The sequence below is a fragment of the Armigeres subalbatus genome, chromosome 1, assembly GCF_024139115.2.
Source record: "Armigeres subalbatus isolate Guangzhou_Male chromosome 1, GZ_Asu_2, whole genome shotgun sequence".
NCBI lineage: Eukaryota > Metazoa > Arthropoda > Insecta > Diptera > Culicidae > Armigeres > Armigeres subalbatus.
Genome location: NC_085139.1, coordinates 250,494,120 through 250,506,928, shown reverse-complemented (window position 1 = coordinate 250,506,928; position 12,809 = coordinate 250,494,120). Strand labels below are relative to the sequence as shown.

The 12,809-nt window shown below is 42.1% G+C and overlaps 1 protein-coding gene across 2 annotated transcripts in view; it reads right to left on the bottom strand.

Annotated features, from left to right (window-relative positions):
• Positions 1–382: 382 nt before the first annotated feature.
• The window catches only part of LOC134206600 (chitinase-like protein 3), a 36,045-nt gene continuing 23,618 nt past the window's right edge, over positions 383–12,809 (bottom strand). For both annotated transcript variants that reach the window (XM_062682331.1, XM_062682332.1), the window contains 2 exons: positions 1,656–2,564; positions 383–1,507 (listed from right to left, as the gene is read on the bottom strand). In XM_062682331.1, the coding sequence (XP_062538315.1) occupies positions 939–1,507; positions 1,656–2,564 (1,478 nt within the window). In that variant the 3' untranslated portion in view covers positions 383–938. The remainder of the gene's footprint in view (positions 1,508–1,655; positions 2,565–12,809) is intronic.

The window sequence follows — 12,809 nt, the reverse complement described above, 5'->3', positions numbered from 1 at the left end:
ACTCAACTCCCGAAGTAACAAACATGCACGTCTAAGTTTGGAAGATGATATTAGCATTTCCATATCATTGTAAATCGTTTAACTTCACGTAGAAGTAACACACTCAAACCATTAATTAGTAAACAAATTATGATTTTTAAGGTGTTTGTGTCAAATAGAAATAAATTCATTCTATGTTAGACCACCAAACCAAGTACTTTAGCTTCATACAAAAAAACTCGTAACTCGTAACTATTGAGGACTGGCACACCCGATATTGCATGATTTATTTCCCTTTGCATGTGTCACAAGGCTAACCAATCTCGTGGCTAACGCATGATTTTTGGATGGTGATGACCAATGATGTTGTCTTTCTCTAAAGGAATAACAAAACGCCAACAAATTGAAAACTCAAATACTATTTAATTATCGACTTTGGAAGACCTTTGTGTCAAAACATATAACTCATTTTTCTGCATTAACCAAGTTAGATGATAACAATCCATATAAGAATACTTGCTGCTTTTGCACTTATGAAATCTAAAGTCCGACTATTCGGCCCCGAACAGAACTACTTAAACAATTTGAAATCACACCGAATCGAAGCGAGATGACTAGATAACTTACAATTATTTATGTTCAAATTTATTCGAGTGTTGTTTCCATTGTCTATCAGTTGCACATATAAAATAATTTTTAACAAAGTTAATATCAATTTGCTCTTTGATTTGCATATCCCTAACAGCTAACTACACGGTTGCTGAAAAAATGATTTTGCTCTAAATATACAAATGCTCACACTATCACTTTCTCTTGCGTTATTATTTTCATCTGTTTGTTTTCTCTTTTATTTTAAATTTATAAATATTACTCTTATTCGTTATAAGTCGTATTTTCAGTTATTGTTTCATAATTAGTGCCTTCATTACCTCCCCAACTTCCCAAACCACACGCTCATTCTAATTAACTCCCTGCTTATCTGCCAGTATGGAATGTATTTTTCTCAACAGTGGAAAGCTGCTGGACTCACGCGGTGCGTTCGCCCCCAGACCGGTTCCACCGTCGTCACTGAATATGGCATTTTCGGCACAGTACTGCCCGAAATCGTCCGTATTAAGCGAGAATATCATGGCCCCTCCGAACCCATTCGCCTTGATCCAGTTCGCTTTGCACTCCAGGCTGCGCTCGTCCTCGTACGATATCCACTCGGTGCCGGCATACAGGTAGGGTGAACAGCTGTCCACATCGTACACCTGGTGCACGTAGATGTTGTGCCGCCGGAACCAGCAGATCTCCGAATATGAGGCGTAACCGATCATACCGGTCCGGCCGTAACTGGTGGCCGGCGCCCCGATGCGGGTGTTGAACGCATTCAACAGCTGGAAGCTGTGCCCGTAGGTGGGCAGCCCGATGATGATTTTGCTCTTCTCCAGCCCCTGCGACAACCAGTAGTGGACGGAAGTGTTGATGTTCATGGTGCCGAAGATGGAATGCTCGTCTGGTCGCCGAAATAACGGGGCGTTAAGACCTACGGGTAAATTGTTTAAAAAAAGTTTAAATCACTTAATATTTAGAATAGAAAATCCTGCAAAGATGGGACTGGTATGTGATTATAGGCAGATTGAAGGTTATATCAATGAAAACATAATAAATCATCCAACTAAGCCGAAACATACCCGTTTGTGGGGTATCCGGCGAGTAGAAATGGTAATCATACGTCATAATGTTGACGTAGTCCGCATAGCTGTTAATTTCCCGCACATCGTACGACATGTAGGCAATTATCGCCGGAGCTGCCACCGCCACGCTTAAAATGTACGTCCGATGCTCCCGCTGATATTCCCGTCGAATCTCGTGCAGCAGCTGCGAAAAGTGCATCCTATTTTTGCAACAGCTCCCCGGAAATTCCCAGTCCAAATCCACACCGTCCAATTGGTACTGCTCCAGCGTCGCTTTCAGCGATTGTATAAACAGCTTCCGGGTGGCATGGTTTACCACCATTTCCGAAAATCCTCCTTGACCTCCGCCTCCAACCCACAGCAGCACCTTCAAATCCTTATTGGCCTTCTTGAGTTGCTTGGTTCGATTGAACACCACCTTCAGGTCTTCATCGATGAACAACGTCCCATTGACAATCGCCACGATGCCCACATTCAGATGCGTACACAAATGCGGATCGATATCCTCCGGAAACAGTCCGTCCCGTAGTCGACTGCCATGACGATTCGCACTGCTCATGGACGGTGTCGTGTAGTAGCACACGATCTTCCGTAGCTCCTTGCCGCCCCTGGACACCTCCTTGGAGTAAATAAAATTACCGAACTTGGACGGCAGGATCCGTTCGTTTTCCAACTCCTTGATACGCCGCTCAGCGTCCTGGTCCACCTCCGTGTCGTTGGGGGTTTGCGTGTTCAGAATTTGAGCTATCGTGTCCTCCGACACCAGCATGGGATTGGTCGAGGGGGTGGCGTCATTGCTGCTGCTGCTGACTGTTGACAAGGCGCCCGAAGGCAACGCGGAATGGAATGTGCTTCTGTAGATTTCCGCATAGTGGCGAAGCCGTTCCCGCCAAAGGGTTGGAATGTCTGAAAAAAAGGGAGAGCGAAACATGGGCTGATGAGTTTTGTGTGATTAAGCATTTAGCGAATAACGCCCGTGTTTTTTCGCTGTTTTTTGTGTCACGCGAGATTTTGAAGTTAAGGGCGCGTTGTGAATTATGCATGCGAAATGGGAATTGAAGTAGCCAGAAACGAATACCAATGACTGAGTAATTAAGAATCAGACTGAAAAGTTCTTTGTTCGACTCAGACGAGTTTATGTTGTGAGAAACGGACACTTGTTTCTGAGTTGATTGATATGAAATAAAATTTTACATCCGTTGTTATGCGTTTTCGATCAATCAATTTTTCATTTTGAAACTTCGTGATGGCAAATTAAAACAAAATATTTGTATTGCCTAGCACGAATTTAGTTGATGCAGTGGAGCCACGTTTTAGTTGGAATTTCGTCAGTTTGAACTGACATAAATCCCTTTAGTGATTAAATTACTAAGTGTAACGTAAATATCATAAACCCAGCTTGATAGTTTTTTGATTAATGATGTGAAGTGTGTTACTTCTGCGTGAAGTTAAATGCATTTTACAGTAGCTAATCAAATGGGGAAACGGTACGCTAACAAAATCAAATAAAACTAACGCACCCACGTTGTGGCCTAAACTCGTGTTGTATAGGATAATGGCGTTCGACACGAAGATGACACTACTGCATTTCGACAGCAATTACTGCCGTCATACGCATATTTTTCCCATGTTTGCTGGGATTCTCTTTATAGGGGGAATGACGGCTTTGGTAGGTTTTGTTCTATTATTGGCAGGGGTTTTTTTTATGGCTGACTAGGCTCAAATTTGGCCTAAACGTTTTTTTGCATATCAAAGAATATTGTGGCCAAATTTCATAAAATTTGGTCGACAAAAACCCCCCTGCCAATAATAGAACAAAACCTGCCAAAGCCGTCTTTCTCCCTACATGGGACAGTTATGCGTATAACGGCAGTGTAGGACAACACTGATTCCAAATAAAAATTTATATTCAAGTTTCGTGAGTGATCATGATTCACACGTACAAAAATTTATTCTTTTCAGTTCTTTGTCTATGTATGTAGACTAGACTGGCCCAGATTACTAAGGGGAGAATTTTTTTTTGTCGAATTCCAAGGGGCACCCCCCAGAATTGAGTCTTTGGGTGAGAAAATCAATCTCTGAAAATTTTAGCTCAATCGCTTGTTGCATAAGGTGGCGCATTTGATTTGAAGTTTGTATGGGGATTTCAGCCAAAATGTATAGGAAAATACACCTTCGTCACTAATTCGATCTGGAAATTGGTTCTGATTGCTCGATTGACCTCAGAATTGCAAAAACGGCAGTTGGTATGCTACAGAACAATTTCACAGAACATTGCATGATGATTAAATGAACTTTTATATAATTTTTGGCTGATTTATTAGGAGCTGATTTGTGTATTTTTGGGTTTTTTGATCGAATCGCATCAGCCGAAACCTATATAAAAGTTCATTTAATCATCATACAATGTTCTGTGAAATTGTTCTGTAGCATACCAACTGCCGTTTTTGCAATTCTGAGGTCAATCGAGCAATCAGAACCAATTTCCAGATCGAATGAGTGACGGAGGTGTATTTTCCTATACATTTTGGCTGAAATCCCCATACAAACTTCAAATCAAATGCGCCAGCTTATGCAACAAGCGATTGAGCTGAAATTTTCAGAGATTGATTTTCTCACCCAAAGACACAATCCTGGGGGGTGCCCCGTGAAATTAGACATATTTTTGTTTCCTGGGCCAGTCTATGTAGACGAGGAAACGGGAAAAACAAATTTTAGCTGTTACGCCCTTTTTCAATTGTTCGTCTAGTCTAGAGTTAACTTTAAATAAATTGACGAATCCGTGAAAGGAATAAACATGTTTTGTTTGCTCCTGTCAATATTTTGGCATCCATCTTCTCCAACACCTTCATGTTCCAGAGATAAGCCAGTCTAGGGCCGCAAATCACTTTAATAAAGATAACAATCACAATTAAGTTTTTTATTGCTTGTTTCCTATCTCTAATTTTTTCCTCAATCTATTTTCAGCTCTTTAGAACTTATTTTATTACTAGTAAATTATTATTGATTTGATTATTTCTGCTATTATTACGAATCCTGATCCTATTATGGTATCATTCTTTATTATTTATGTTAGTCTTTCCTTCATCCGTATGCTGGTTTACGACCAAATACTGTTCGTTCATTAATCTCAAGCATCACATTGAGTTCGGGACACGGTTAATATAAATACGTTTGTCTGGAGTTCTCGTACTTTTTCGATTTTTCACGGTTTTTTCGTTGGAAATATTCCTAAAAGTGTTTACGATTAGTAAAATTTCGAACAGTGAACGTTTCCTATCGAATAGAATCGATTATCGGTGGCAAACAGTGCGATAAAATCATAACCAGTGAGGTCCGCGGGTGCACAGACTCAAAGCAAACTAGCGTGGTCTTGCCTTTTTTTTCGCTTGTTTCGCATCGTTCATTGTTTCGCAAACTACGTTCATCGCATATCGGTATCCCGAATGGTAATTGATTCCAAAACAGTGGTCTACTTATATTATTATCAACGGTAGAAAACTTCAACGGGTAGCTAAGTTTAACAATTATCCTGGCCAAATGGCCAGGAACCAACCTAGTCCTCCTGGAACGCACCCCGACGATCCTGGAGGTACGATAAGAACGACGCGCCTCCCTAACTGGATGTTGAGGGATGATGAACTTGGCCAATCTATGATATTACTCATGCGCCGCAAAATGGATTCCCAGGGCAACGAACACCCAAAACCACTAGCTAATCCGTTCATAGTTAGCACATCGATTGATTTGGCAGTTGGGGTGAGTGATACAATGAAATACTCTATCAGCAAGGAAGGTCGTGGAACTCGTTACCTTATCCGCATTAGTTCAAAAACAGTGTACAATAAGGCGATTACTATATCCCAACTAACCGATGGCTCTTTAGTTGAAGTGATTTCTCACCCCACATTGAATACAGTGCAATTCATAGTCTACGAACCAGACTCTACAGATGTTGATGAAACAGCACTTTTGGAATACCTCCAGTCTCAAGGTGTGAAGTCTGTACGCAGAATCACTAAGCGTGTTGACAGAGACATTCGAAATACTCCACTAATAGTATTATCTTTCCATGGCACTGTTCTGCCAGATTTCGTATATTTCGGAAGGCTTCGAGTTTCCGTTCGTGTGTATTATGCAGCACCAATGAGTAGCTTGAATTGAGGCACTTTTGGCCATCCCCGCAAATATTGTAGACAAGCAAGCTGCTGTCAACAATGTTCACAAACGCATGATAATACCGACGGAGAGCAATGTGATGGCGAATTTTTCTGTAAGAACTGCAAGGGATCTCATTCTTTTACCTCACGATCTTGTGCACGATACAAGGACGAAGAGAGCATCATTCGATTGAGAATCGATCGCAAAGTTTCAAGCGCTGAGGCACGGCGGATTCATTCAGAAGAGAACAGAAAGAATACTATGGCAAGCGAGATTCAAAAACGGTTAAATCAGTCCGAATTAGCAAAAGACAAAATTATTGCTGAACTGCGTGCCGAAGTGGAATCCCTAAGATCAAAATTATCATCTATCACAAACGAATTTCGTAAACGGACCCGAGGTGACTCACTAAAGAATAGGCAACAGGATTCGCTAACAAAACCAGCGACATCTGCAGCAAGTTCTGCAGAATACAGCCAGCTCCCACAACGGCAATCGAGAAAAGATCAAACTCCGAAATCGCCTCCATCAACACGAAGCAGTATGAAAAGAAACGAGAATATATCTTTAAATGATTGCGACAAACGGACGCGAAGCAAGAGCAGAAAACACGCAATGGAAATATCCCCGACCGAAGCTAGGCACAATCACTTCAAACGACCATCCTTGCCACCTGACACCAGCGAAAATAATATAGACATAGACGAGTAATCACAGTATCCACCCTCCAGTAATATTGACCCTGCAATGCAAACTGACAAGATAATGGACATTCAACGGAACCTCAAACACGCCATGCCAAAAGAAATCCAGTTAAGGAATATTGACCAACAACGACGAGGTGAAAAAGCTAATCAACAGGCTCAACTACGACATGATGAATCAGTCGACACAATCGCCAATCCAAGGACTTCTCTACCAATTGCCACTCTAACCGATTCAACTAATATTTATGATCAACTATACAATTTACAAGTGCAACAAGGTACATCGTCAAACAGCATTTTCATCTATCCAGCCGACTCGCCGAACGCAAAGCTATCCACATCGACCAGGGATTTTCCGAGCTTACTCGAAGAGCCTCTGGCAGCAGTCAGCGTAGACAGCTTATTTTTAAGGGCAACACACAAATCATCAAGGCCATTGGGATTGCAATACGCCATATCCAAAAAGTCTCAAATTCAACAGTCATCGAGGAAAACAATGGTAGCTGGAACAACTGATTCGCCAAGCGCGAGGCCTTCCACGTCGACCCTGACCAGGGATGTTCCGAGCTTGCTCGATGAGCCTCTGGCGGCAGTCGACGTGGATTGCCCTCCAACAAGGGCAAGTATTTCACAACTGAACACATGTAGTTATCCAATGAACCCTACACCGGAATACTACTTTTCAGATACAGCTGTCTCTCGATCGGTCGTCGGTTGGCTCGAGGAGAGAGAGAGAAGTGACCTCCTCACTTCATCTTACCAATGAAGAAGTAGCACTCAATGGGATTTCTCAATACGAAAACCCGCATGAATACTCTTCCAGGACCTCTGTCGAATCACTATTATCTCCTACTACTTCAACGAGTACACAACGCACTAATATTTTGGCGAATCGCCGCCGTATTGCATTTCAATGGAACATCAATGGCTTGTACCGAAATCTTCCAGATCTAGACCACCTAATAAACGGAAACAACGTACCAACAATTTTGGCTATACAAGAACACCACCTTCGACACAATGATACACGCAATCTATCACCTCTACTTCGCGGAAAGTACACATGGCGCACTGTGACTGGCGACAACACTTTCCAAGGGACCGCTCTCGCGGTACGAATCGATGAGCCACATTTAGACATCCAGCTAAACACACCAATGCTTGCACTTGCAACAAAACTTATGGGACAGTTTCGCTGTACAGTCGTTAGTCTCTATGTTCCTGTTCAGTCATCCCCAAATCTAGAACATGACTTTGACCATCTAATCTCCCAACTAGAACCACCTCTATTGATACTGGGGGACTTTAACGCGCATCACGTGGCATGGGGTTCTCCTCGTGACGATAGCAGAGGAAGAGCAATAGTTCGAATTTGTGAGAAATATGACCTAATAATTTTGAATGATGGAAGCGACACGTATACGCGCGGTGAGAGGAACACCGCGATCGATCTATCGCTTTGTTCGAGTAGTATCATCGGCAAAGTCCGCTGGTGCATACATCGGGAGCCAGCAAGCAGTGATCATTATCCAATTGAAATCCTTGATAATAACAGTCCTCAACTACTGGCAGAAGACGTAGATGGGTTTTCCAACGCGCGAATTGACCAGCTTTTGAATCAGCTATCTGTAACAACATAAATGTCGATCGAGAATACTCCCCAGTGGAATTAGGAAACATTATTACTGCAACGGCCAAGGAACATATTCCAAGAACATCGAGCACGCCAGGGCGACAGGTCACCCAGTGGTGGCAAGAATAAGCTAAAGCTGCATTAAAATCACGACGTAAGGCGCTAAGGGCCTGGAAACGTGCTCTGCCCGATGACCCAAATCGTAACGCTAAAAAGAGCAATGGCAAGCAGCAAGAAGGGAATGTAGGTCAACAATAAAGAAGATAAAAAGACTCGTGGCAGCAATTTATTAATGGTATAAGCCCCCTTTCAAACACGCAAGAAGTTTGGCATATAGACTGAATGCACTAAGAGGGAAAAGACGCCATACTGGTTTTAATTTAACTATTGGATGCCATCAAACCGACGATCCTAAACTGATTGCTGACGAGTTGGGAATATATTTCAGTTCTATTTCGGCGACATCGTTATACCCAGACTCGTTCCTAAGGAAAAAAGAACAAATTGAGCAGAATCCAACACTTTTCCCTATCAATACAAATCACCCCTGTGAACTGTACAACAAACCCTTCTCGATGTCTGAACTCCTATGGGCATTAGACCACGCTACAGGACAATCCCACGGACCAGACCTAATAGCGTACCCAATGTTAAAACGACTTCCTATTCATGTGAAACATAAGCTCCTCGACAGCTATAACCATCTTTGGAGCAAAGGGCACTTTCCTGAAGAATGGAAACAAAGCACCGTTATCCCGATTCCAAAATTAGGAGCGAGATCAAAAGAAGCGTGCGATTTCCGTCCCATAAGTTTGACAAGCTGTAATGGGAAAATTTTGGAACGGATAGTGAATCGTCGCCTGATGACATGCATTGAAGAGCGACATCTCTTGAATCTTCATCAACACGCCTTTCGTCAAGGTCGCGGAACATCAACGTACTTCATAGAGCTGGGAAATGTACTTGACCAAGCGCTGAAGGAAAATCTCCATGTAGATATAGCCACTCTTGACATTTCAAAAGCGTACAATCGTGTATGGCGTGAAGGCATTCTCCGTCAACTTAAGGAATGGGGATTTGCAGGTAATTTACCCGCCTTCATTCGATCATTTTGTCCTCTCGTTGCTTCAGAGTAGCCATCGGAAACCAACTTTCACGCTCTTATGTAGAGGAAAATGGAGTCCCACAAGGATCGGTCTTGGCTGTATCGTTGTTTTTGATCTCCATGGAGTCCATCTTCAAATGCCTCCCAAAAGACGTGCGTATAATTGTATATGCAGATGTTATAATGCTGATCGTGATAGGAAAAAACGCGACGCGTGTCCGTATCAAAATGCAAGCAGCAATTAGAGCAGTTGCGAGATGGGCAGCTACGGTGGGATTCCAAATGGCCACAGAAAAATGTTGTATTTCTCACTTATGTAAGCATAGACACAACCCTTGGTCTCGAGTCATTACCGTAGATGGCACTCAGATTCCCTACAAGAAAACAATCAAAATAGTTGGAGTATCTTTAGATAGACACCTCTCATTTAACCACCATTTTGAGCAAATACGAGCAGATCTACACAAAAGGAATAATCTCGGGAGAATAATTAGTCGGTACCAGACAACCAGTAACCGTAACACTATCTTAAATATTGGCAATAGTCTAATTCTTTCAAAAATCTTCTACGCTGTAGAGATTACATGTCGTAACTACGATCTTTTTATAAAGACGCTGGCACCATTTTATAATAAAATGGTCCGTGAAGCTTCAGGCGTTCTCCCCTCATCACCAATCAAATCTGTTTGCGTCGAAGCCGGAGTTTTACCATTCAACTACTTGTTGACACTTGTAGTTGCTAAACGTGCAGTTTCATATATCGAAAGATCAAACCCAAACCCTCCTGGAAGCCTTCTTTTTACGGTAGCAAAAAATCTCTATCGTACTCTAACAGGAGGTCGATTTCCAAGAGCAGCACCTTTAAGCAGAGTGAGTGACCGGAGTTGGATTGAATCGGAACCTCGAATTGATTGGCGACTGAAGCAAAAAATATCAACTTCAGATTCTTCATTGAAAGCTCAAGCAGAATTTCATTCGCTAGTAGCAAGCAAGTACAAATCCCACTACAAATTATATACAGATGGATCTAAAATCGGAAGCAAAGTTGGATTCGGTATATACGGTTCAGATATTACTATATCCTTTAGATTACCTAACCGTTGCTCAGTCTTCTCCGCAGAGGCAGCAGCCTTAAAGCTAGCCGTAGAAGCAATAATCCCTTGCAGTCGTCCTGTAGTAATCTTCACTGATTCAGCCAGCGCTCTGAAATCTTTGGAAAGTGGTAAATCCCGCCACCCTTGGATTCAAGCTTTGGACAAGTACGGAAACCCGAACATAACATTTTGCTGGGTTCCTGGACATAAAGGAATTGCTGGCAACGAAGAAGCCGACAGACTTGCTGCTTCGGGGAGAACCAATCAGCGCCAAGAAACTAAAACCCCCGGCGGCGACGTTCGAAATCACATAGAAGCAACCATAAAAAGCTCCTGGAATAAGTTCAGTGAAACCCAACAATTCTTCAGGAAAGTAAAGGGTACCACAGAGAAATGGATCGATAGAGAAAAGCGTAAGGAACAAAGGACTCTATCACGGCTTAGAGTTGGACATACCAAGCTAACACACGCCCACTACATCGGAAGTGATAGAAATCCTCCCGAGTGCGAAATATGTCAATGTCGGCTCACAGTTGAACACGTGCTTGTTTCTTGTCCAGTTTACGAACAGCTCAGAGATACCGCCGGACTGCCAAGTTCTATTCGAGATATTTTAAGCAACGAACCCACCGCTGAAGATAAATTATTAACATTTCTAAAAGAAAGCCAATTATTTGATAAAATATGATTGAATTGTAAAACTATAAATTATTGAACCCCGCATCAAATTGTATCTTAGCAATCCACGAACTTTTCTTTTCATAAGAGGTGAATGAATTTGAATGAATTTAAAACCTCGTTAATAAAATAAATAAATAAATAAAATAAAATCTCAAGCATATACTCGTCTACGAGCGACAAGTCTCCAGACAAACCTCGATTCGCTTTCAAGAGAGTTTCAGTTTTCAGTCTAATGAGCTTCTTCTAGGACTCTCGTAGATATCCTTGGTTTCAGAAACCCTCCAAAGCGTAGGTGCCATGTTGCTTTCCATTATCACTGCCGAGAAGAGCTCTAGACTCGACATTAAAGAAATCTGGTTTCAATATCATTTTCATTATACTTCTGACAAAGTCGGATAGTTCCTCAAAAAGTTTCAAAAAGTCTACGTATTTAAAATTGTAAACGATGTAGATTAATTATACATGAATTAACCCGTAAATGCCCAGGACGAACTTTTAATTTTGAAAACCATATATCCCTGAGGTTTTTAGAGGTTTTTACTCGGAATTTTCACTAAAATCAAGGGGAATAGTTGTACTTTTGGGCACATGCAAACCCTCCCCCTTCGGACCCTCCCCCTTTTTATGGTTGAGAAAACTAGGTGGCCCAAAAGCGTAATTTTAGGCAGTGATATATGAAACTGGTCATATTTGGAGATTTAATAGTCTGTTTAACAGCCCGTATGCACAGAGCTATTCAATATGATTCAATTGAATGAGATTTGTGCAAATAATGTAACAAACACTTTTTTAAGGCCTCCAATACATCTGGCATATTGTGGTGAAGTTGCTCTGAATAAATAAAAATTTTATGTGCCTGAAGCATGAACTTATAGTGATCCAACAAATCTATATAAGTCCCTAGAGCCCGTGCGAATGTTTCGCCATTAAAATATGTCCAACTCAGATGTTCTCCAAATTATTCGGGAGTTGAGTTCAATTGGTCTACCATGTCAACTACGCCTGATATCAAACCGGCAGCGACCCAGCTTGTCCATATAGGTCCTTAGAGGTCATGCAAATGCATCACCAGTCAAATAAGTCCAACGCAGATGTTCTAGGTTCTCCAAATTGTCCGGGAGTTGAGTTCAATTGGTCTACCAGGTCAACTACGCCTGATCTCAAACCGACAGAAACCCAGCGTGTCCATATCAGTCCTAAGAGCCCATGCGAATGCTTCATTATTCAAATAAGTACAACGCAGATGTTCTAGGTTCTCCAAATTGTCCGGGAGTTGAGTTCAATTGGTCTACCAGGTCAACTGCGCCTGATATCAAACCGACAGCAACCCAGCGGGTCCATATAGCTCCTTGGAGGTCATGCAAATGCATCATCAGTCAAATAAGTCCAACGCAGATGTTCTAGGTTTTCCAAATTGTCCGGGAGTTGAGTTCAATTGGTCTACCATGTCAACTACGCCTGATATCAAACCGACAACGACCCAGCGTGACCATATCAGTCCTAAGAGCCCATGCGAATGCTTCATCACTGAAATAAATACAACGCAGATGTTCTAGGTTCTCCAAATTGTTCAGGAGTTGAGTTCAATTGGTCTACCAAGTCAACTGCGCCTGATATCAAACCGACAGCGACCCAGCGTGTCCATATAAGCCCTAAGAGCCCATGCGAACACTTCATCATTCAAATAAGTATAACGCAGATGTTCTAGGCTCTCCAAATTGTTCGTGAGTTGAATTCAATTGGTCTACCAGGTCAATTACGAATGGTGTC